General features: G+C 33.3%; 1 protein-coding gene across 1 annotated transcript; it reads right to left on the bottom strand.

Moving 5' to 3' along the window:
- Nucleotides 1-2,034: 2,034 nt before the first annotated feature.
- LOC128674384 (connectin-like) lies at nucleotides 2,035-24,652 on the bottom strand. The gene is made up of 3 exons (XM_053752882.2): nucleotides 24,531-24,652; nucleotides 6,524-7,598; nucleotides 2,035-3,806 (listed from the first exon to the last, which is right to left on the bottom strand). The coding sequence occupies exons 2-3, from the start codon at nucleotides 7,575-7,577 to the stop codon at nucleotides 3,334-3,336; spliced, it is 1,527 nt and encodes a 508-aa protein (XP_053608857.1). The 5' UTR covers nucleotides 7,578-7,598; nucleotides 24,531-24,652; the 3' UTR covers nucleotides 2,035-3,333.
- Between the last annotated feature and the right edge of the window lie 2,734 nt (nucleotides 24,653-27,386).

Raw genomic sequence — 27,386 nt, 5'->3', positions numbered from 1 at the left:
TGGATCAGCTGGTTTTTTTTCTCTATTTCCAGGTTGCTTCCATACAAAAAGTTGTTCAGTACCATCGACTGAACATGTAGATAAAACATTGCCAATGTATAAGAAATCACCCTGTATACGATGACTTTCTGAGCAATGTTAATGGAGTTGCCTGACGACCACTATGGTTTAAGATCATCATGCCGAATTGACTCTCCGCTGGAGATCCCGAATTCTAATCCAGCTCACGTACAGATGGAAAAGGATCTTTTTCAGATTGACCTGGTTCTTGGACCATCTATATTACGTATATGTTGAAATAATATACCTATATGATGATAATATAACATATAATTTCCTTTCATCAGCACTCGATCACAATCATAATATGTTTCAGTATACCCTTTGACTATGTACTTTATTGTGTACTTACATTGTTATATTACTCAAAAATGATACATGAATTTATATTTAAATAATGGTAGGTAAGCCCATTTGGCATGATAATGACCGTTTGAATGAGTTTCTTTCGGCATTTTTTCCTCAGCAGTGGTCGTTCCGAAATGCTAGTAGTTTTTAGCTTTGCTAAATATCATTTAATTTAGAATGTGTCGTGAAAAAGTGCATGTGAAGGCCCAATTTCTGAATAATAAATAAATAAATATATTAGGACAAATCACACAGATCGAGTTAGTCCCAAAGTAAGTTCGAGACTTGTGTTATGGGATACTAACTCAACGATACTATATTTTATAACAAATACGTATATAGATAAACATCCAAGACCCGGGCCAATCAGAAAAAGATCATTTTCCACATGACCCGACCGGGGATCGAACCCGGGACCTCTCGGTTCAGTGGCAAGAACCTTACCACTGCGCCACCGAGGTCGTCATCGAATAAATGATTTGACTTGTGAATTTTGGTAAAATGAATCGAGATCTAATAGTAGTCGTTAATGGGGGGTTCCCATCGCAGGAGATGTTAATGCGAGTCTTCTTGATGGAGACCACTTACCGTTATTACCGTAAGGAAATCCCTATCGCCGCACAAAAATGAGTTTTGAAGTAAAATTTAAGAAGTTGGTTGTTACCAGATTGTTGACAGAAAAATCTAACTTACATACGGACGACCGGCGATGAGATGGGCGGACAATATAATGAAAGTCGCAGGTTGTACATGTATGAGAGAGGCACAGGACAGTGGAGGTTGGCGTACGCGTGGACACAAAGAGGCTGAAATGATAATGATGACATACGCTGCCACTTTATCATACACAATATAAAACAAAGTCTCTTCCCGCTGTCCCTATGTGTGCTTAGATCTTTAAAACTACGCAACAGATTTTGATGCGGGTTTTTTAAAAAGATACAGTGATTCTAGAGGAAGGTCTATACAGGGTTACTGGTATCTCATGCATAACCTTCCTAAGGTATATACTAACATCTTTTGTTCTACGACTTTTGCTAAACGTAATGAATACGACAATTTTCCTTTTTTTTTTAGTTTTAAAGTAGTTTCTATAAAACGTTACCTCTATGTTCAATTCCGCTACATAACGCTACTGGAAGAAACTTTTATTCTACGACTTTTCGTAATTTGTAGTTTTTTTTTTTTTCAGAGACAGTACCTACTGAAAAAAAAAAACTACAAATTACGAAAAGTCGTAGAATAAAATTTTCTTGTTTTGATATAATACCCAAGTAGTCTTTAGGAACTTTTGCGGTTGATATCTGTAACCCTGTACATATTAACGCAAGGTTTAACTTTCTCCAACTATACATACCTACCAAATTTTACCAAAAACTTCCGATTGATCTTGCGGGACATTTATCAAATGTCTATTCAGAGATAATAAATACATACACACACACATCCATCATCACGGGAATATAAAAATAATGCATAATTAATCATTCAAAATTTTATTTCAATAAAAGGGTACTATTAAATTCACAACATTGTATTTACAATTTGGTTTCGACTTTAATTACATAGTAAACTGAATAGAAATGTTAAACCGCTGCATATACTTTTTTCGTGTGTACTTAATCCTTTTTTTTTTTGGTTATGTTTTGACTTTAACAATTGATATTTGTGAAAAACAAATAAATTATAACCTTTAAATATGCAAGTACAGTTGACCGTACATCAATTTATCCAGCCCAGATCTTTATACCACGGTAAAAGTGCCGAACTTGCAATATTTTTGGGTACGTTATTTTACCGTCGGCTGAACTTGAGTGTGGAATGTTAAAAACTTAAATTATTTTATAGTACCTATATACATGAAATTTAAGAGATTAATATATTCAAATATTTTTTATTTTGATGAATACAATTTTTAAAATTCCGGCATAAATTGAATATAATATTTCCAAAACGTGAAAAATTAACAGTACTCCATAAAAAAAATCAACTCTCAAATCTGGTGTTGCCATTGTAAAAATTCGTTTCACATTTTAATCTCTCCAACAAGTTGGAATCGTTCCAAACGCATGTTCTTAAAAATATGTTATTGACAGCTACTATATTATACGTTACAATTCCACAAAGGATATAACTTAGAAACTATTTTATACTAAAACTACAATAATAACACTGGTAGCTTCAATGGTAACATTAATATTAGAGTGATTTTCAACTGACTAAAAGGCAAGTGATCAGAACCTTATTCCTCTTTTTCGAACTATTTAAACATGAACATTATGTTCGTGTGTTCATATGTACGAACATTAGAACATATGAACACAACATGTTCGTGTGTTCATATGTATGAACATTAGAACATATGAACACATCATGTTCGTGTGTTCATATGTATGAACATTAGAACATATGAACACATCATGTTCGTGTGTTCATATGTATGAACATTAGAACATATGAACACATCATGTTCGTGTGTTCATATGTATGAACATTAGAACATATGAACACATCATGTTGTACGTATGAACATATGAATCACAGCCAGCCAGCTCAGAGGCTGAAAAGGACAAGCCGAATACGGGCATTATCATTTGGTACTATATTGATAAGATTCTTTACATAGTAAGTTCATTTCGGATATTCAATCCTTTTACATGCCTTATTTTCCGATATTAATCATGAAATAAAATTTATTCATGTAAAATAATTGAAGTTTTACAATAGGTTGATTTCAAATCTTTTGACTATATTTCAACATATAATAGCCAGTTGGAAAAATCTATCGCTATAATTTAATTAAATATCTTAACCAGTCTTCTTTCTTACAATCTAGAAAAGCAAAGGCAGTCGAAGTACAAAACGAAGCTAGTATAAAATTCACTTTTGAAATCACACAAGCAATGTCTTTTAATACATTTACAGTTATTGAAATAAATTGATGAGCACTAATGTTAGGACTAGTGATAGATTTGACAAGATTTTAAAACTCGAACTTGGTTGCCAGTAACTCGAAGACAGCATTAAAGAATCTTCTCTGTTTTGAGCCATATCTCTTGAGCAAGCCAGTAATTCTGCTGGTAGATTTACTGCGAATACTTCGTTTGTTATCACTGGTTGTACTGTTGGTTCTACTTTGTAACTTTGATTGTTCTCATCGTAGACATCTTCTTCGATCCCATCTTGTTGTAATTCACTTTTGGAAACAACTAATAGACTATCAGGGTCATTCTGTTTGTCATTAGGTGGTTCGTTCAATTGGTTAGTGTTTTGAACATTTTCTGTATTTGGTAGCAGACATGTAACATCGTCGAGGGCTGCTTTAAGAGGTTCACTCTTCGTTTCATTTCTGAGGATCTGGATCCAGGACAGGCGGCAATCACAGCTGAGGTTGTTCCCTGAAAAAGAATAATAAAATGAGAATTTTGAAAATTATTTTAAATAGCAGCCGGATAGAAAGAGAAAGAAAGATTCAATGAAATCGAGTTTGTATAATTGACTTCAACTTTTTATTTATATCCTTTTTTTTGCATGTTTAACTAACACTGCGGTGTTAGGTTTAATTCTAAAATTAAGTTAGCTTATACATACAAGTTTCCTTGCAGTGTAATAAGTTTCTTTGTAGAATAAATTTATCTACGAGTTATAAAATAATTGAAGACTGAGTGGCAAGTGAATTATAACTACAATGATCACTACTAGAAAGATAAATGTCAATTTGTAAACTAAATATTATATGAATGATATAATTTAATATTATATACTATGTGACCTTACTTTAACAGCAAAATCGACAAAGAGCTGTTAAAAGCAATATAGGAAAATAGGTTGGGTTATACTCAGAATAGATAAACTAGCAAATCTAGTAATATAATTATATCACTAAACTTGAATCGTGTTATACTAATTATATTCCTTTCCTGTAATTATAGTAAGTAATAAATCACTTTCGTATAACTATGCTACGGCATATAATAATATCCCTAGGGACATAACTACACTATGGCTTTATCTATCATACTGCGAATTATACATATGGTTTTTCTCATTTATACCTACTTATCGATAGTTATGAAAATAAAATATTTAGTTAATTCGTTCGCTTTTTTGAACGGTCTTTTTTGTCAATTTCTATAATATCCCCGGCTAAGTGAAATTAAATTTCACGCTAAGTTTAAAAGATATGAACAAAGTAAAGTTTACATAAGATTGATTTATTATGTCCATTATTAATATTGACTATTTGCAGTGGGAATTTTCGAAATCCAAGACACGCGCCGCTACGCTAAATATGTAATTTACTATGTGAATTATGATAATGTTTGTTGATTTTTATTAAAAACATTTTTCATCCTCCAAATCGAGTTATAAAAGCCATTGTTGACTCACTAAAAGGGAGCTATTAGGGTGACTACAGAGTGGTAGAGTAGTTAAAATTCAGCGTAAGTGAATTTCAGCCTTGAATTCAGACAAATAAAGCTCAAAATTAATTATTGTTGACACAAAATTAACTAAGTTTAAAACGACATTTTCAGATATTATGATAATTTACTTAGCGAATATTATAGACAGAACCCTGAAATTACCTTTTAAATATATTTATTGAACATGGAGGTATTTTTTCATAAAACAAAAAAAATCTCTATGTAATAATCTATTCAATAAATTGATGTTAGGAATACACATATTTTTTTCTATGTATGATAAGAAAATTTATGATAAGAAAACGATTTAAAACACATACATCAGATTCATTTAGTTATAGACTGTTTTCTGACAAAATCGTAGTTTTAAAAATAGGAGTAAATTTTCCGATATCAAGTCTACAGTCACCCTAACAAAAGGGAACTGTTACACTCATTAATTGTCTTCTTCGCTGAAGGGTGCTTGAAGGGGATTAGGGCCCAGTGGGAACGCCATTGTTAGCTAAAAACATAGTTATTTATTCCCTTGAATGGATATAATGTGTGTTATTTACCAGTAAATAACCTAACTCAAAAGGGGCCTGTATCAAACTTATGTTTAGGCCACTTTTAATTTGATTTTAATTGTGATTAGGTTTGCTACTAAAATAAACTATATTATGCTTCAAAATAATATAGCACAGGACTCGATAAATGGGAGATCTGTACTCAGTCGTGGGCTGATGTACGAGTATAGATCATCAAGATTCTAAATAATATACAAATATATCATTATTTGAAGGGTTCATTTGTTTTTCAATCACTTTAAACGGTTGAACGTTGTCTAAAAAAATTAAATAGAATTATATACCTATATAATTCTATTTAATTTTTTTAGACAACGTTAGGATAGATATATTTTGGCTTTTCCAAGGCTATATACCTATATAGCCTTGGAAGAGCCAAAATATATCTATCCTAAGGGAAATATACCTTTTATAGTTTTTTATACTATACGTAACAAAATATCTGTTACAATTTTTCTGAATGTGAAAACAAACATGAAAGTTGTTCTGGTTTTGTTAATTCTTGGTTCAAAAATGTGCATCACACAATGGAAATAGAACACATTCAACATTTCATGCAAAATGATATTTCTGTAAACATTAAACCGTTTGACAAAAATGAGATTTATATTGACGCAATAGAGGCGTATTTGCAATGAATTTAAGTTGTTTGACGTGATGTAAACTGTACTGAAAGTTCGTCCCTTGCGGTTCTGTGTTACTATGCGACTTATGACGTCATGACGCCTGTAACTTTAATTAATTAATTAATGTTTATGAAGTAATAACGCCGGATGTAGAACTACTGTGACAAAAATGGTTCACGGTTTTCTGCTCCATTTCAAGTTGCGACCAAATGGAATTAAAATTGCACGTTTTTGAATGGAATAGTGATGAAAAATATTTGAAATATTGTCAGTTTCATATAGGTATATTAAAATACGGTAAATGGAATTGGAGTTCCATTAATTACATTTTAGTTTACATATAGAAAGCTATCCCAAATTATGCAAATTGGACCTAAAGTTGGAATCCAGCAAAATTAAATGTTCTTTTTCCAGTCTTTTAGATTTGTCTATGGGGAGACCCTTTGCCGAATAGTATCTGTTATTATTCTATTTAAATCAATTTATACAGAATACTTACCACTCAAATATAACACCGACGTTTTCACTTTTAAATTTTCTAGAATCGGCTTGATATTTTCGATTGTGAACACTTCTATCTCATTATTCCTCAAATCTAATAACTCAAGTCCTCTTACACCTTCTAAGAGTCCTTCATTAACCGCCTTCAACTTATTCCCAGTCATTGACAATTTCTGTAGCAAAACCAATCCATCGAACGCCCTTTCAGACAGATATTTCAATTCATTATTATCCAAAAGGAGCTCATTCAAATTCCACAATTCGGTAAATGTCAAATCGCCTATCATTGACAACTTGTTGGACCGTAGATCCAATCTTGTCAAATTAGCCAAACCCCTGAAAGTATCTCTTGTGAGCACCGTAATCAAATTGGCTTCCAATATCAGATCGCCAAGCACCGTCAGATGCTCGAAACAGCCGTCGTGAGCCAAATTAATATTGTTAAAAGACAAATCGAGGTATTTCAGTGTCGGGAGATCAACAAACACGTCCCTCTGAATCTCGGTTACTTTATTCTCCTTTATCGTCAGATTTACGAGCGCGGGGAGATTCGTGAACGAGGAAAAGTCCAATTCGATTATTTTGTTATTCATTAGCGTTATTTCTTTCAACATTGTCATGTTTGAAAACGTCCGCTTCTCTATCTTTGTTAACGTTGCGTAATGGATGTAAAGTTTCTGTAATCTCTTGAGTCGGTGTATTACTTGTAGAGGGATGAACTTTAAGGCTCCGTTTGATCTGACGTTGAAAGTGAGCCGTTCTAAATACGGCTGGGAGTGGAAACTGGACCAAATAGGATCGTTTTCATCTATGCCGCCATTGAACACCCAACAATCTGCCCTGGTGGCTGTTTTCACGTCGGTATTTTCACAATAACAGTGTACTTTGGATTCTCTGTCAGTTATGTCGCATATGTTGTCTTTGACTTGCGCCGTGTGGTATCTGCGTTCATTTTTATCTCTGCGTTTTTCATTTAGCCGGCTCTCGGTGAGCGATGTTTGTAGTAGAGTCAGAGCAAGGGCTAAGAGCAAATATTGAACGATCGACTCCATGTTCCCTTGGCTTTCAGTAACCTGAAACAAATAAAGAAAAAATGTTAGAACCACTGAGTTAGTAATTACATCTCTAGAAAAACTTCGCGCGTGTCTATCAGATTTTTAGAACTGTCCTAACATATGTTGTGTTGATTTGATTAGACTTAACTTTCATATCCAACGTTATTACTAAAAAACAGAGAGTCAATTGTTATGATGCTTTTAAAGTTTTATTTTAAATATTTCTAATTTGTGTTTTCACAGATATTAAAAATTAATTTTTGAGATTCAATTTTTCTTCGTGTAATATCAGATTGGAGCTTTTATTGCTATTTCGTTGATTCCATAAAAACGCGTATAAAATGGTTAATTACTCCACGCACGGCTCCCAGACTTAACAGACAGACACACATCAAACGGTACCTACTGTTTGGCACAGCACTCCGAGTAATTTGGGGGCGATGTGTGCCTCTCAGGGTTGACAGTTGACAGACGAGATTTTTTATCTTCATTTTGTATACGAATAATTAAAATTAGTACTTTTAGGGTTAGTCTTTCTATAAAGAACAATATCAATCCAGGTAAGTCTGAGTTTTAAATACTTTATAGTATCATGTGGTATCCTATAACACAAGTTTTAAACTTACTCAGATTCAGTATAATTTCATTCCTAATAATATACTTATTTTGAAGGAATATCGTATATCATTCAGACATATAATGTTTATCCACGTTTATATAAATATGTAATAATCACGGCATTGTTTACAAAAGCCATCAGTATCTGTCTAATTCTAGGCGTTTAATTTTAACCACAATTTAATTTTATGCAGTAAAAATCACAATTATTTAGACAAATTATTTTCGAAGGTTACTACATAGTATAAACCCGGTTCAACGGGAAAAAAATAGTATTCCTTCCTCCGATGCAGCAGTCAATGGTGACCACTGAGTCGCAGAGGCCGCCATTATTGTTCAATTATAATAATCGAAAACATCAACCACCAGCCCTTACAGGAAACTAGTAATGTCATGTAACGTGACCGTGGCTAGTTTCGTATGAAAAGGGCTTTTATCAACAGAATCATAATTACTTTCCCTATTGTTTTAGGCCACGGTTGGGGGAACAGACACATGATATTCTATAAATAAAAATCGACTTTTTACTAACAACAGAATGTCGATATTATTTGGTATTTTTTTAGAAGGTTTTTTGGACAAAATAACAAAATATCTATTCTCTTTTAAAAGGTAATGAAACATATTTTTTTCGGATAGGTACGCGTTTCGACCCTCAAAACTTGCGTCCCATAGGAAGTCTACTACGTCTTCTTTAAAAAAAATCATATAGACTAAGTATGCATTTACTTACATTTATGAAATTATTTCATTCTACTCACATGAGTAGAATAGTAATGTTTCTCAATCAGACTGTTTCCTTAACCTACTACTAGAAAATTGTAACGTCTTCCGTGCATATCTTGTTAAAACTGGATTACTCAGCTTGAGTTTCCTTGTCAGTAAGAATTCTTGCAATTCGTATTATTTCGGCACAATCCAATCTGGCGCGAATGCAGCTGGTCCGATCGTGCAATCAATACTGCAGAAATTGGCGGAGTGCACTTTTATAGATATCTTTTATTAAATGGCTTTAGTCTACCTTTTAAATGTCTGAAGAGAAGGCATTTTTGAAGTTCAAGAGTAGCAAAAACACCTAATCTTCAGACTAGGGAGTGCTATTGTTGCCTAGGAGGATATGAAGTGATCTATATCCTCTATTTATTTAAAATGATATTTGGATAATTTGTTTATTTCATTAATTTTCATTGCATTAATAATTCACATAACATATAAAATGTTTGTTTAAAATTCGTCAGGCATGTTTTCTCAGGGACCAAAAACAGATCAACTAGAAATAGAACTGGGTAAGGTTTAATTTGAAATAACAAAAGATTCAATAAACGCAACACAGTTTTGCCAGTACAAAAAAGACACTGGCATAGTGTGCCAAGAACGACAATAAAAATAAAATGAACAATAGACTAAGGAGAATGGGTCACGCCGCTCAATAAACATAATACAGTTTCATGAAAGTGTCATCCCTAGCGAATTAAAAAAAAAACAAAAGATTTTGTTAAGCAAAAAGGAGTAATCTTACTCACTAATGTGGCCATAAACAATTCTTTGTTTTTAATTAAACAGGCGAAGACGTCACGCCTAAAAATTCAATGGCTAATAATTGCTGCGGAAACAAAAAGTAACAATTTTCGAGTTTTTGTCTTTGTCTCGATCGGCAATTCTGTAGTGAGGAAAAATATATAGTATTCTTTTCATTATTTTAATTACAACGGGGGACTTTGGAAAGCCTACCATTAAATCTACAGAAATTGTGTGCTGCACAGTTATTAAATCTGACCAGAATTTTAAGAAATTTGGTAAAAATGTTCTTTTGGCAGAATGTAAAAAAGGCACTATGGAATACTTGTGAAATACATAACTGCGTAAATATTTCTAGGTTCGTTAATTATTTCCTCTAATATATAAAATATTTTAAGAACAAAATCAAGTAATACAACATATTTATAACAATTTAGATTTTTTTTATAGGTGTAGCAAAGTCGTAGACATTCGAAATTAGACCAAAAACTATAAAAAGCCCATTTGACCAAATCAAATAGTCTATTCGACCTTCCCGAAAACCTATAAAATTAGACATGTTTTGGTAAATCTGTTAGTAGCCATCAGACTTTCAAGATTAGAACATATATAGGTAGTATGCATTGAGTGTACCGAGTGCACACTAGCGCCATTGTCATAGTTTTATCAATTTCTTTAAACATAAGCAAATTTTAAAAATCTAGCTTTGCTTTTATTTAAAAGAAATTGATAAAATAGGATGGTGTGCGCTCGGTACTCCCTTAATATCAATTACGATGTTCCAGTGGGTATACAATGTTTAATAGGAGATTGTATCGTCAAGGTATACTATTGCACTCAATAATACTTCAAGGAGAGCTTCTTTGAAATAATGGTGCTGAAACTAGAGACAAATGACCGATAAGCTGAATAATAGCTTTCAAGTATGATCTAAATTGAATTCAGCGGTCCACCCAAGTGGCCACTATTGGATACTAAACCCATATCAAACCGGCCAATAAGCTTTGTCAGGTGTCAGCGAATTTTTACCCTTTGCACCCCTCGACTTGTTGATACTGCACATTTTGCCCACCAAATTGGGATGAATTATTTTTAAACCCGACCGTTATTTCCTGCCAGTCAGGTAGCTGAATTAAAGGTCGATGCTTTTTTTATTTTAAGGTTTCCGTTGATAATAATGAATGAATGAATTATGCTGGCACATCTAAGTATTTTTAATTCGATTTTCAAATTTAAAATTAGGTTAACTTTGGGCAACCGATCTTTAAATCTTATTTTAACAACATTTTGAAGTTTTGGAGGTTATTTTTATGAATACATTTATTACTCTTTGACGTAAATTCGTAGACGTAGATGAAATTCGTAAACTGAAATGTCAAGTGCCTGTTTCATATCATACAGTAATATAACAAATAAATTAAATGCTAGAATCTGCCTGATGTGGTCGATCAGTTTATATATATATACATATATATATATTATATCCAACAATTGTGAAACACATTTTCCCTCAGCCCTTGGGCTTCGAAGCCCACAGTACATACACACTACACAGGAGAGGTGATATCATGTTATCAGATACTTTATTACCAAGCGGTGAAACAGAAACTAAAACTAAAAATAGTATAAGAAGCAATCAAAAAAATTCCAAAAATAACAAGGGATTTATTCACTCAAAGTAAGCGTAGCTTGTAACCTTACACAATTCAATTCAAATAGCGTACTAAAGCCCATAATAAATGCAGATAAAGTTAATCCTTGGCAAAGGGTCGAGAAAGGTTTATTTCCGCATACATAATACAAAATGATATTCAACCCAGCAATATTTTCCATATGACTTCACTCCGAACAAACAGGAGTCGTGAAGTTTGACATTATAATATGAAGGCGTGACCCTGTGAACGCGCTGGGAATCCCCTTTATTTGATAACTTTTCCGGAATCTGGATATAACTGGATTTCTTTCCACTTAATGACCACGGCAAAACAAAGGAATTACATTACAAGACAAAGAATCATGTAAAAATTGTTATTTTAACTTGGTAGACTTTACACAGTATCACGTCTTTATATATCGCGGGGCAGACAAAGCCTTGCCACTTGTGTGGCTTTATTTGGTGGGTGAGATTTTGAAATAGTGACAGGTTGCATGTCTATGAGACGAATCTCCAGATAACCTTTTTGATGGTTATTATAAGTAGAATGGGCAAATCAATATTGAAGAATTCAATCTTATAGTTGTACATCCTAATTCTAACAAATTTTATAAATGCGCAATAAATTTTGTTTGTTTCTTTGTTACCTCTTCACGCTCTGTCTACTCAACCAATCTTCTTGACATTTTGAATAGGTTGAAGTATGAAGAAGGACATAGGGGACCTTTCATCCCGGAAAATTAATGCGGGCGAACCCGCAGGCAAAAGCTAGTATCGTATATATCATAGTCGCTAAGGAAAACCATACTGCAGGGAGCTTATTTCACAACCACAGAGCACGCGGGAAAACGTTTCTATACAACTGCTAAAATTAATTTCATTATTTCAAAAAATATCAAACCATCAACAATTTAAGATTATGAACGGCTGGAATAAAACAAAAAAATCCTCAAAAGACAAAACAATCTATATTTGAAACATAATAGGGGAAAGATACTCGTAATCAAAATAAAAATCAGTATTTCGTTTTTGCCGACGGTAAAAGATCGAGTTATAAATAAGGCGTGTAGGAGAAATGATTCAAATAAAATCGTGTCAGCGAGGTTTCAATCTTTTGGCAGGGATCATCACAAAAGGAACAGGAAAAACAATGTGCGGATTAATGTTTTCTTTTGGGTAAGAGGATTAGTGATTTCCGAGGCCTTGGGACTGAGAGAAGGCTTTTAAGGAGTTTGTGTACTTAAAATATAGTACGCTATAGCGATAGGATGATTATCTATCAGTAGAGGTAAGGTCAATCATCACTTTAATCAAGTTTATCATTCTTAGCCCAGTTTCAAATGTTTTGAATAATGTATCTGAATATAATATGCCTTTTGGCAAAATCCTCCTCCGGCTAAGAAAGGCGTAGCAAGAACTTTGTGGTAAGGTTTCGTGGTGGGAAGTTGTAGGTATTGATTTTTGGTTGTGACTTACAGTTCCGTATGAGGCCTTGGCCAATTAATTGTTTCTATATTTTATATAATCTGTGAAAACCCTTCCATTCCAATTTCATTTGTTATTTGTTGCTTTAGTTCTATTCTTGGTTAAAAAGCAAGGATTAGGTTCAAATCTGAAACTATTAATTAATGTCTCTTATATAGTGGAAAAACACCTTTACAGAAGTCAGTGGAACACGTCCTTATTACATTAACGTCACATTCGCGCACGTGACTCAGATTTTGGGTGAGTTTGTACTTTTTTTACCCCAAATTATGTGTGAACTTTGATAATGTCGCAGTAAAATGTCCCTATTTTTCTCAATTTATGAGATTTTTTCAACTCTTAGGTATGAAGGAGAAGTTGTCTCTTTTGAAGAAGGGTTTAAGTTTCTTGTCTATTGCTAGTTGTCTAATAGAGAGGAAAAGTACAATGAAAAAGTGCTGGAAATTGTGGGTAAAAAAGGAAACTGTTGACGGAATTAGAAAATAGGTGAATAAGAATGTTTGGCCATTTGATACGAAGCGATGTCTTCTTTTAAACTATTCTCGAAGGAAAAGTGAAAATTAGAAGAGAGGGAGACCGAGGAAGAGCCAACTGAAAGAGAAGGCAGATGTAGTATCGTATCGAGACTAGAAAGGTTTTCCAAGCTAATAAAGCTGTTCACTAAATACATCTACATAACTATTTATCAACTATGTATTCCTAATAGTTTTGGCCGTGACATATAGACAAAGAAAGAAAGAAAAGAAGAAAACAGACGGATAGATAGATATAACTATATTATATCTATAAGATAATTTATTGAATAAAATATCTAGCTTTCATTAAGCACCATCAAACATAAATAAATAAATAGCCCATTTAAGGATATCAAAATCTTATTTTTCACTATACAAATAAAACCTAACAAATTTCTTGCAAATTTTAACATTTCATTAGTTTTCTTGGAATGTGCAAGAGTTTCCAATACTGGTACAGAGGAATTCATTATGTAAATTACAAATGGAATTACCAACCTTATTACAATGTAATTACCAAGGCTCACTACTCAGGTAGTACACTAAACAAAAGAGCCTTTTCACGTAATATATTATGAATTTCCTAACACCCTTACAAAGTTTGCGGGGGCCCTTAACAATAGTTTAGTGAGTACGTAATTGCTAGACTGTGTTCGGACTTGACAGATTCCAGGTAAAAAAAGACCCAAAAGGGACAGGTATATTTTAGATTTGATGAAAAAATCGGGTCGCAGGTAGAAATGTGAATAACTTTGTATCATTGGGTAACGGAATTGTTCAGGTTTTGCCGTACAAAAATTGCTTTGTATAATCACGCCTTGACGTTTTGTCAAGTGTAAATTTTCGGAACCAAACTATTGCAAGAAGTCCGTTGTATATGGATAGATACCATTGTTTCAGCTATTTGTATGCCACTGCTGGTTAAAAGCCACCCGTATTTTATAGTCTAGTCCAACATTCGTTTAACCTATCCTGCCATTTTAAATGTCATCTGCTTAAATTACATTCTCTAGTTATCAGTATCTTTTCATTCTATGCGGTTATATTTCAGTCGCTTGACTGCTCCATCAACAAGAACAATATTCTTAAATGCTTATTTAAGAATATTGTTCTTGTTGATGGAGCAGCTTTCATTTACATTTATCCTCTGCCATCGATTATTATTTTTTTTTTGTAGTAACATACTCAATCTTTTTTATCTCAATCCTTTGCTGAACTTAAGCCGTAAGCAGACCCTTAACTGGCAATTTTCCTTAAATGAGATGTTTTCAGTAAATAAAGTATCAAGGAAAATGTAACTATGGAAAGATATTGTTAATTTACTTTTATGAATTTTTATCGAAATATGTACCTGGCTATCAAACAGGCTAAACATACTTAATGGTATCAATTCCTTCAATTTATTTATTCTACCAACTAGTCCGATTAAAAAAAAAACATATTTTTAAATTGTTTGTTTTATATTGCTACTGTACTGCTATTAAACTACTTGACTCATGCTTTTTTGGATCATAATATGATCGTATTTTTTCTGTATTTTTTTTATTTTAACATTATCATTCATACTTATATATATATATATATATATATATATATATATATATATATATATATATATATATATATATATATATATATATATATATATATTCGCACAACACAATTTAATTATTTATATTACTGCATAACGAGTTATTCAAATTCATAGCAAATTCACCGCTATTGCCACTGCATAAGGTCCATGCAAGCTAACATGACGTGCGATTGACTGTTCCTCATTGTAACTTATAACATTGTCAGATCTGTAACTACATTTGACATTGAATATTCAGACTGGTGATTACTGAATCATTACTCAAAAAGTATGATAAGCAATCAAGATTTTAATATCGGACAGAGGAAAGTAATCACAAACAAAACGTTACGAAAATTGTACATCAAAACAAGTCATCAATCATGTACCTATATTCAATCTAATTGGCTTAAGTGAAACTCAGGAGTTGAGGCCATTGCTTAAATTTAACTTGGGAAGTTTGTAACTCTTGTTGCAAGTTAAACACAGTTTACATTAATTTTGTAAATGATAAAATATTCTTAGTCGCTTCGAAGCGTTCGCTCCCGTTGTAACTAAACCATTTGATCCCAGCGAGAGGCGAATATTATACATATAAATAATTTAAATTACTTTCTGTACCAAACTTTTCCGTAATAAACTAAAGTTTCAATAAAAATAAAATCAAAAAGTGCTGAAACGATGTCGTTAATGATGACATACGTGTTAATGGACTGGCAATTTAGTATGCCGATGTTCGTGCGAAGTGCAGAAGGAAAGGTCGAAAGCAAACCATGCACTCCGATTCTTTATGGCTGAGAAAAAAATCGATAAATCACTTTCAATATTTCAATGTGACACAAAACTTATATAAAAATTGTTTTACACAATGATTTCATCAAGGTCAGAAATGTTATTGTGGATAACTCATCCATTCGTGGACAATAGATAAAATGTAAAAGCTATTAAAGGAAACTTTCCTTTTGAAATCTTTATTAAAGAAATATTTTATTTAGTAACAAAGTCTTACATATTTTTTTCAACGTCCCACCAATGGGGTAAAGAATGGGGAACAACGGGAATAAACGCTTTGAAGGCGTGCGACTGAGCGAATGAGCGATAAGGAGGATTTCTCATCAGCCAAGATTTCGTGAAAGGAGCGAAATGACAAATGCCTATTACAAATGTTCCCGGTACAATCCTTGATAATATGACTCTGAGGCGGATCTAATATTTAAAATGGAAAGGTCATTCAATTTCATGATTTTATATTTAATTCTTGAGGATATAAACTTAGAGTAATGATTAATTCGATTACTAATATGGTTGCTTTATAAAATAATTAATAAATTAGTTCACAAACAATAAGATATTTTTCTCCAAACTATCTTTAGAAAACACAGACCATCTTATTAGAAAGATATTATTTTTTTCACAAAAGCAATAACACAATGTAATCTACAAGTTTTTTGCCAAACAAGGTCATGCTAAACAAAGACAGGACGCGATAGGACACCACCTTTACACAAAAATACGTTTAAATATTCTGTTCAGAACAGGCGTCCTAGCCCGTCTACAAACGCAACAACGCCGCACGACGGGATGCGTTAATACATTCATTTACTGGTGGATTAACCTATGTAAAATACAGACGACTAAACTAAAATAACTACGTAAGTAGTGCTCTCAACCTCTCTCAACATCGCTGGTTGACTGTAGGATATCCCTACATAGGATAAGTCCGCGCTTGTATCTTTCCTGTATTAATTTCAATTTATGTACTTATTTTCGTGCAATATCCAATAATGCATTTATATCGTGCCTATGTCGAAGGACAAACTGCGAAGGAAAAACAGAGTAATAATGTATAAACAACAATAAAGTTTTTTTTTTTTAATCACCACCTGTCTTTTATTTTGTCACTACACGACCCGTTGTATCAATAGCGTTAGGTCATAGCGTTATGCAGCGTTCTGCCGCGCAATTAGGACGGCGACATTATAAAACGAGAAACTTTTCCATTTTCTAAACGAGAACATTCCGCCGAAACAAGATATCTGGATAATAAGTATTTGGAATTTCCATTGACACTTTGCGAATTGAGATAGCTCGTATACCATTGATAAAAATGGTAATCCGCTCGTGTATTATTAAATTGCTGAGCTGGCTTATACATACAATCTCTCCATTTAGATAGATAGATTGATAAACTGTTTATTGCACCATTCACAAAGGAGTTGTAAGTTACAACAAGATATTCAAACATAATGATTGCAAAGGCGGACTTGTCGCTAATGCAATTTCTTCCAGCAATCTTTGGGTGTAAAGAGAAAATAAAGAAAAGGTTTAATATTTTCTCATTGAGAGTGTTATTCCTAACACTGGTGTCAGATTTAATTTAAGTCGTCTACATGCTTCTGATGTCTTCACGCCAAGTTATCGAAGTGTAGTGGCAAGCTAGTGAACTTAAACTGTCAACCAGTGTGCAACCTGCACACTGGTTGAAAGTTACTAAGTTACTAGTAATCTTCACGACGTTTTCCTTTAGCGGAATAAAATGGTATATTAGAACTAACACGCATGTGTAATTTATATTATAACCTCATGTGGCACGAATAGGATTGGAACCTGACAACTTTCGATCACAGGTGGAGTTTTAACCACTTGATCACCACCGTTTACAGTGTCTTTAATAATAAAGCGCCTACTCGTGAGAATCGTCGTTTTAAGAAATTTCTTTCAGTAGCCTCTGTTGCTCGGCGTCATCCCATATTATCCTTTAGTCACCTTTTACTTTAAATTAAAGGATATAAGAGTGAGAGTGTTCCTATTCTAGTGTGGGAACTACTCGTCGTAAATAACATAACATATCAATATCGCAATAATATCAGTAAAAATACTCATTCCCTTTCACTCAACGGCTTTCATCTTTCCTAAAATACCCAATATCTTTCTGACAAATCGACAGCCCTGGAGATCAATTGTATCGAATCAAGAATCGATACAAACTTTATTCAATCACGACTCTCGATACGATCACAAATTAAATTGTATTAATTCAACTGATACTTGGACATGTCTTCATTCGTACAATTTTAAGGAGCGAAGTTTTAACAATTCCAACTAACTTTGTTAACAGCGTTGTAACTCTGAATTAGAATGAACTTTCAGTATTGTTTCACTGTATTTTTACTTTTTTGTTTTGAGCTCAGTTACCGACTTACTTTTTGATATTATATCTGAATGTTGTTGCGTACAGTCGATCGCATTTCAAGATACCCTTCATGGCTCTTTACGCCGCGGTAATTAGGGAAAGTTTGTAAATAATCTGCGCAGGTTAATATGATGTGGACTATACCACCATGTGAAAAAATAAGGAAGTAGTTGTTGCTGCTTGAAATCAACCCTCTTTGGAAATGCTATTGATGCCCATGTGTCCCTTAGTTGCCTCGTTCATATAGAACCAATTCACATCATATAACGTGGTCCGTTAACGTTAGTTGTCCTATTTTAGGGCGGTAACCCCCGCCATAAACCAGGCCTCTGCACGATATACATAACTGTGATTAAAAATTGCTGGAAATTGAGACCATGAATGCTGAAATGCCTAAACAAACATATATTGTGTTATCAATCATACACATTCTGTATTTCATACATCAACGTCACACGTGCGATAGCATGTGCGCGTGTATTGGTGTTCCGTATCGGCTAATAAATGTATTTTTTGGATATTTTATTAAAAAGTTCAGGGCACTCCCACATACATCAATACTAATTGACCGAGCGAGCGGAGCTTGCGAGGACTACAAGGACAACTTGAGACAAAATATTTTTTTTGTATTGTTGGGGCTTGGGTCTTGAAAATCAAAGATTCTGCTTCTTATACTGTGTAATCTCGTACTTCAAGGTTTACAAAATTGGAGTAGCGACGATATGTTGCGCTTGCGACGTGGAATCGAAAAATTATAGAATAGAAAAAAAAGGAAACGGATACAGTGCAAAGACAACCGCGCGGAGTTGTCATATCAAAAATTAAAGATGTTTGCGGTCTATGGGTTCAAGACTAAAGATATCCATCCACTAATGCTCCAACATGTGTGTATGTTTGTATCGCGATAACTTTCGAAACGTTGGTCTAATTTTGATGAAATTTAAAAGGTATGTAGGATTTGTCAATATAATTTTTAGTTCGTGGGGCATCAAAATTGGTTGAGTCGTTTTTGAAATATTCACAATTTCAATTTGTAAAAACTGGCCTAAATTTATTGTGTTCGCGAAGTCTATGTTCGCGGTGAATAACTACTATTATAAAGAGAAAATATTTGTATTTTTGTTTCTAATAAATAAACTCAAAAACTACTGGGCCGATTTAGATGGAATCTGGCACAGAGATAGACGAAACCTTCCGGAGTGACATAAGCAACTTTTTTATTATGGTTTTATCCGAGCGAAGCCGGGACAGACCTCTAGTAGCTAATAAATTTGGTCCAGCCGTTTGGCTCTCGTTTCGCGACCCTCTTGAATTTGAATTTGCATAAAAATTTAACAAAAATGTACAGAAGTATTCAACTGTTCATTTATGTTAATCTTTACTGAATAAAACTATCGTGCTCACTACACAACATAAATCAAAATAACGCTTGATATTACTGGCGCGATATCCCCTTCATTACTCCTAGTTTAAAAGTACAGTCGGCAAAATATATCTCTGTCTTGTCTTTGAAACTATGTACGTGAAGTCCTTTGAGATAACGTACTCCACGTTATCACTTAATATTTGGTGTTTAGAATTTTATAGTTACTGTAGTTTTGATCGACAAACATTTATCCCATGTATATTTAAAACAAAATTGTAATCAGTTGCGACCGAAGATTTTATCACGTTTTGTTCGTAATCAACTTAAGGATGTTTGACATTTGATTTTTTTTTAAAGAAAAATCTTTAAAGCAACAAAATAAAAATATTTTTTATTTATTCTGATATATCCATCCATAAATTTGGTAAATATGAATATTATTGATATGAAAAGTAGGCTATATAATTTTGGAATTGTTAGTTGCAATTTAATAATCAATTATTCAGTGTGATATAAAGTTAAAAAGGTCGGCTTTACTCCATACAATCTTATTAAAGTAAATATAGCTCTTTGTACTGAAATATGTATGAGGAATGAATTGCAAAAGAAGCTATATTGAAGACGCTTTATGTAGGTAGGTATATCCACTGAATTATTAAATGTTGGAGTTTTGTTGTTCTTTACAATAATTCTAATACAAATACAAATTTATTCGAAATAAACAAAAAAATTAAAAGGGTGGTTCGCAGAGCGTTTCGACTCTCTCGAGCGTTTCGACTCTGCGAACCACCCAAAAGCGATACACAAGTTATACTCTGGAAAAAATATATCAAAATATTTATAACTGAGCTATGACAAGCTGACTGTACTTTTCTGTATTTACCTCGCCTCCAGAGCTCGGAACTAATAAACGACTGACATTAATTGGTGTTGAGCTTTCTAGTATTCACATAGAAAAAAGTACCTAAATATCGGATATATTTTTTAATAGAAACTAGATAGATCTAGACGAGATGGATGTAAAATTAAAGGTTTTTGTTTGTATCAAGGTCTGATAAGTCGTGCGTATCGAGTATTTTTACTGAATTTCTCCCTTTCACTGATCACAGAAATACTTCGCAATCTAAGATTTTGTCCCCCGTTTTTGGTGTATTTGCCTTGGGATGAGTTTAGAAACGCACAAAGAGCCTCTACCTGCCCCCAATAAACCTTTACAAAGTTTGCTAAGACGAAATTGTATAGAACCGGGTTATGGAAATATTAAAATGTGTCTGTATAAAATGTGCGTATAAATTTTTTAGGGTTCCATGACTGAAAAATTTAAAATGGAAACATTTTAGGATCACTTCGATGTCGGTCTGTCTGTCGTTTTTCTCAGGAATAAACGTATATTACTTAACAATCTTATGATTGTTAAGTAATATACCTTGTTAAGTAACCTTTATAGGTTTCAAGTATAAAAATTGTCTTCTTCGTCGAGTAGACCATTCTAATTGCAAAATACAACTAATTAAATTATTTTGTAACTAAAATTTGTCACGCAGATTCTATTATTTATGCCCTTAATTCTAATCTATTTTATACGGGTCTACTTTCTATTTTAGCCATGAAAAAATCAGACGTGTTAACCAACAGACGCAAAATATATGATATTTTTTCGATTTTACAAGTAATTCAATACCTATCGAGTACTTTCCGTTCTCTTAGAATCATGAAACTTATAAAATTGAAATAATTAAACCCAATAAGAAAGGAATCAGAAAACAAAAAAGTCGATAAACAGTGAATATGCAAGTGAATAACAAAAGCAAATTTTACGGAACCCTTCGTACGCGAATCCTACTCGCATATGACGGCTTTTTATTTCATATTGAGTGTGTTTACGCAAAACTGATAGATATATATATTTTTAATAAACGTACCGGATGAAAGCGTGATACATCTTTGTATTAAATACCTTTATATTATCCCAACTTTACGTAAACTGATGATTGATTTATTGATCACGGTTACGATATTATTAACCGATATTATGCTATTGTTATGTTATGATATTAGTCGAGTCTTAAAAAATAAAACTTGTACTACTTATCCCTATTATTAAACCCAAGATCAGTACCTAGGTAAATGTTTTAGCTTAGCATAATATGTTATTGTGAGAAAAAGTGGAACTATATTTTTATTTTCAAATTTTATATGTGGCCAGTTCATTCAAATAAATTCGAATAGAGCTCACAAAATAATATTTAAACCTGTTGTTTTAAATACAATTGTTTGCAGCCAATGACTATGAAATTGATTATGTTTAATCCAGTGGTTTTAATTAATTGTTATCATCATAGTTTTAGTTTATGTTTGGTTGTGGTAATAAATATTTATGAAATACATTTCTCATGTTTGTTCCGCTTTTTCTACACCTGCGCTTATAAGTCACCAGTAGAGTGGGTTGCACCAGTCAACTATTACGTTAACTTTAACCTGCGCAGTTTAAAGTACGCCATTTTATTTAAACGTCGGTGGTGCGTAGGTTAAAGTCTCAAGTCAAGTGAAAGGTCTAACACTACCTTTAAGTATTAAGTTATAAGTAAATTTTTGACATCAATAAGAGAAGTGTTCATAAAAATATGTATTTTTTTTTTATTGTACGAACAAATTATTGGCTTGGCTTTTAGTTTGAAACCCTTTTTTTATTTCTATTATAGTACTAATGCGATGGCGGTATCCCCAAATTTCAATACCTAGAAATGTTTTTGAGAGACGATTATTTGTCTCAATGATTTAAAAACTTATTACGTATTCGGTAGTTAATTTGCGCTAAATTTAATCATTGAGGTTTTTTAAATCAAATTAGGACAATTATCAACAACAATATTATATTACAGCGTACAATTAAAATAAAAACAACTGTTGAGTCAGAACTTTCAATGATCTCAATAGTAGAAATTTTAAAAGCACCAAATATTTTCCTCGAAGACGTAAAGACGACAACAGATAGGTCTGAAATCAAGGGTTCCATTTTTGAAAACTTCTTACCGATAACAACTGTCAATATTTATATCATCATAAATATTGTAACATTCGAGATATCATCACTGACTTATGACCAACCCAAGCAGAGTCCTTATACGTATAACAAATTTTTTGTTAGACAAATTAAAAAACCCCCGACTTTTAATATTCATTTCGCTACAACTTTTGAACGGCTGAACCGATTTTGATCAAACATATCTAAGAACCACCGCATATAAATTAGCTATCAAATAAAAAAAAATCCAAATCGTTTCCACTAGATATAATGTACTCATACGTACGTAACGTACGTAATAGAAAATAACGTACTCACACTGAGTACGTTATTTTTTAAAAGAAAATTAATAATTCTCTTTCCGGTAATGTTAATGTTCCACATACAATTTATCGATGGCGATACGATTGAATATCGCAAAAACTCGTGCTAACTTAACATACTATAATGGAAGGAGCTAAAACAAGAGCTACACGGTAGGTCTTTTATTCCCGGAGTAAGTAGGTGAAATGGCACATCGCTTCTATTTAGTAGAAGCAAGAAGCAGTGTTGTAAAATTCTATTTGGTTCTCTAATTTGTTTATGTTTCTGGGAAGACAACGATATATTTTACTCGACATCACACATAAAGAGTGTAATGTTGCTGCGATACGATGAACAAACTGAAAAAAAAAATGTTTTTGGTTCATTATGCGTATGTTATTTAGCAATATCAACTTAACGAAGTCGCTTCCCGCTGTCTATTTCTATGTATGGTTAGACCTTTAAAATTACGTAACGGAATTTGATACGGGTTATTTAAATATATAGAGTAATTCCTGAGGAAGGCATGTTTTTATCCGGGTGAAGCTGGGACGGGCCGCTAGTGAAGAACAAAGCGATTATCAGAGGTACTTAAGTCTACCGGGAGGGCTTTAAATATTGGACAAAATTTTGTTTACAACGTGAAGTAAATCCTTTAAGTGCTTGAATGTATAGATGGATAGCTTGTTTTGTCTAAAACTGAAAATACGGAGGGTAGTTACCTTTTTTGGAATATATTTTGCCGACATCTGTAGGTTATCATGCCGGACTGCTACACTGGACGTCCCAAGTTCGAACCCCGGTCAGGGAAAATTATATTTTTCAAATTGACCTGAGTCTTGGATGTTTATCTATTTATGTATATGTTATATAACATAACACAAGTTTCGAACTTGCTTTAGGACTAACTCAATCTGAGTGATTAGTCCGTATATATATTTATATTTAAAAAAACATTGGATATTCAGATCTTTTCTCTTTTCGAGTGTGTTATACATATTATATATGTTATATATTATTAAACTTGTGTCAGTTGTATACTTTTTTCATTAAAGTCACCTAAAAGCATTTGATATGACTTTTACGACCACCTACCGACGTAAACACTATTACGAAGACTCCCGCTGTCCGTTCGTCTATCTGTTTGTCTGTTTTTCATGAATCGTGATAGGCAGTTGAAATTTTCACAGATGATGTAGGTATTTTGCCGATTTTGGAATACATACCAAAAACAGATTATAATAGACATTTAAGGGTATTCCCGTGTATTTTTATAGATGCACCCTTTGTGCATGAGTCAGACTCGCACTTGCCATATTTTATTGGAACATACAATAACCTTATTTTAAAAATATGTTAAGTATTTAGTTGTCACACTAAATGTTAGATTAATGATTTTAGCCAAATTCAGAATTCAACTTATATTTTCGGTATTAAAAATCAACTAAATTATAACAACATTAATAAAAAAAAATTGTGATAAAATTAATAAACAAATGAAAAAAATAATAATTTAAAAGTTACAGTTATACAGTACAGTAGCATATAGGTTTTTCATTAATAATGCTCGTTAAGAAATAATAATTAAGTTTTGAGATAATGCGTAAAAACTGAAAGAAAAAATTACAAACAGATAAATATTACCTCCATTCCACGATCAAGTTAAAAAGAACAATAAACACATCCAATTTCATACATACCTTCACAAATATCCCAACTCTCCTGAGGGAGCGCACGTAAACACAGTAACACTCGTAAAAGTTCGCGTTTTGGGGAAAATTGCGGGAAAAATATACGTAACCGTCGCGTGGCAAGTCCGGAGGCAACTGAGCCCGGTCTCCCTGCGAACCAGGGGCGTGGATCCCCGAAAACAGTGGGGAGTGGACGCCGCGATGTCGCTAATAGGGGCTTAGGATGTGATCGACGGAGGTGGCTAATTTGGAAAAAACGTGAGATGACTTTTGAATTTTACCGCCAAGTTTTTATAATTAGCCTTTAGGTCTGTTTTAGCTCAACACGTATTTTTTTCTTTGCAGAATAATACACTATTGGATTGCAGTCATTTTTCTATGTCATTTTAATACAATTTTAAATGTCCTCTGCAGTGCAGACAACAAGCCAACTCGGGTCACAGATGCGTTTCCGACTTTGAGACTTCTTGAAGGCGACAATGTAAAACCTATTGTGGAAAATTTATTCCATAATTAGTCTAATTTTATTGCTATCTCTTTGATCTTACGTAGCTTTATAAAAATACAATAATTTTGACAAAGATTTTAATACCAAAATGGAATATAGTTCTAACATATGCTACTTTTTAAAATAGACTAGTAATAAATTAATATACCTATTACTTAGATGTTTATATAATGTACATACTCATATGTTTACACAAGCGTAGCTGTGGCCAATAGCCTACTCGAGAACTGTCATTCACCGAAATGCAGACTTCATTTGGTACCTATATGTTGCAAGAGATGTAATTCAATATGGCGGAGCGAAGCTACGTTCCGAGTTATGAATAACTTATTTTCCATTTTCTACATTTCTAAAACTATATTATATTTTTTAGACGGCTTTTTGAGAAAATCAAAACATATTTAGTTAACATTTCGTACAAAAACTGGACTGAGAGAAAGAGTGGTAGTTTAGATGGCTGTGATGAAAAGATCCCAGGTTCGAATCCTACTAGTGCCAAACAAATTTGTATAATAATCGACTCATATTACATTTCATGTACCTATATTAGTTTTCATAGACGGGAAACAATGTGAGGAAACCTGGACACTATTTAATATCAACTGCCTAGACTGTGTGTTAGTTGACCTTAGTCGCCTCGTACGACATCTACAGGAGGATATGGAGTGGTTCTATTCTAGGGCGTGATCACACGCCACACGAGTTCTATCAAATCTATTCTATTTGAATAATTACTGTGGCTGTCTATTGAAATCCAATCCGCACTTCTATATATCCAGACAACACAGTTTTCTCAGTAACTAAGATCCTTTTGTGTTTATGATCCTATAACTGTATTGGTCTCAAAGGCAAACTATTCTCTTCTTAGAAACAATTACACAATCTTTGATTATATGTTTTCAACACGGGGTCTCTTCTGTCTTCTTCTTTCAGTGCCATCTTCCAATGAAGATGGGCACTGAAAGAAGAAGACAGAAGGTCGGCAATCACGAATGCGTTATGTATCTTTGAAACGGCCGGTCGGAACAAAGATCGCGCACTTTTGTTGTACCATCATCATCATCTGCAGCCCTCCGTGACCCACTGCTGGGCATAGGCCTTCTTCCATCTCCGCCAACCATCTCTGTCCTGGGCCATCCCCATCCAGTTGTTGCCAGCAATTTCCTTTATATCATCGACCCATCTAGGTGCTATATGTTGTACCATAGACGTAGGTTTCTCAGCCACGAAATTATTCATCGTTCAGGCCTCCTTCTGCTTTGGATCTTGCCTTGTCTGATAAGTTGAAGCTCATATTTGCTGTTACACTTCTGTGAATCTTTTTAATTTGTAAGTCCACTTACCGTATACGAAATTTCATCGACTTTCCATTGTTTCCCCAAACGCCTACCCTACACATAAAATGATGAGTCACAATATCAAAGCACCTGCCTGTAATGTTATTAAAGCATACCCTTTGTGGACACCCTATATTTGATGAAGATTAAAGGAAATTGGTTACAAATTGTATTACACAAATTCTTTTATTTGAGAGTTATAATAGATTTGTTTGATTAATGAAAGGCGTATAATTGTTTTGCGGAAATTCAAACTCTCGTCGTCTTCCGATGTAGAAAAAACTCGTGAGGAAACCTGCAATTAGAGTAGTTGATAATTTATCAGCCAAGTGTGACTACCGGTGCCCCAGATAACGCTGGAGCGACATTGTGGACGCTGATCAGCGTATTATTGTGAGTTGTCAACTGGTAACCTATAGCGCAGAACAGAAGACTATCGCTCTCTCTTTTTGGAGGCATAATTCCACTTTGACGTCATTGAACCAAAGTAGTAAGTGTGAAAAAGAGAAATCAATTGAGAACAACTTTTAATAATGCCCATGAAGAACAGTACCTATTACGAGTACATTCGGCATAATAGCCAAATATTTGTTCTTCTTTTTAGAATATGTTATTACTAACACTGGTTTCAGACTTTAAGTAGCCTAAAGGTCTATCTATCTTGACTTTTACGACCATCTACCGACGTAACGTAACTTTCGAGAACTAATTGGTAACGAGTCAGCTATTTTGTTCATATTTACATTTTGTAATAATTTCATTTATTACCTTCATGTTTTGTTAACTTTTGCGGCAAAAACAATGAACAGAATCAAATTTATTCGGCCGTTGAAACATGCTCGAGAAAACATCCTAAACTTTTAGATCTATCAATATTGGTGAAGGGAAGGTTTTCAACTAGAATTCACAATACCGTTGAAAATAGAAGGAGAAAATACTTGATAAATGAACATACTATGCACTTTCGACTATTGAGTCTTTTGACAACTTCAACGGGAGTATAGCTTAATTGTAAAGAAA

The sequence above is a fragment of the Plodia interpunctella genome, chromosome 12 (genome assembly GCF_027563975.2).
Source record: "Plodia interpunctella isolate USDA-ARS_2022_Savannah chromosome 12, ilPloInte3.2, whole genome shotgun sequence".
Classification (NCBI taxonomy): Eukaryota; Metazoa; Arthropoda; class Insecta; order Lepidoptera; family Pyralidae; genus Plodia; species Plodia interpunctella.
This window is presented reverse-complemented; position numbering and strand designations above follow the sequence as displayed.

Coding starts and splice junctions, on each gene's coding strand:
- LOC128674384 (XM_053752882.2), bottom strand. CDS start 7,577: ATGGAGTCGATCGTTCAATATTTGCTCTTAGCCCTTGCTCTGACTCTA. Junction 3,807..6,523: donor GTCGGTGTTATATTTGAGTG/GTAAGTATTCTG, acceptor ATTCTTTTTCAG/GGAACAACCTCAGCTGTGAT.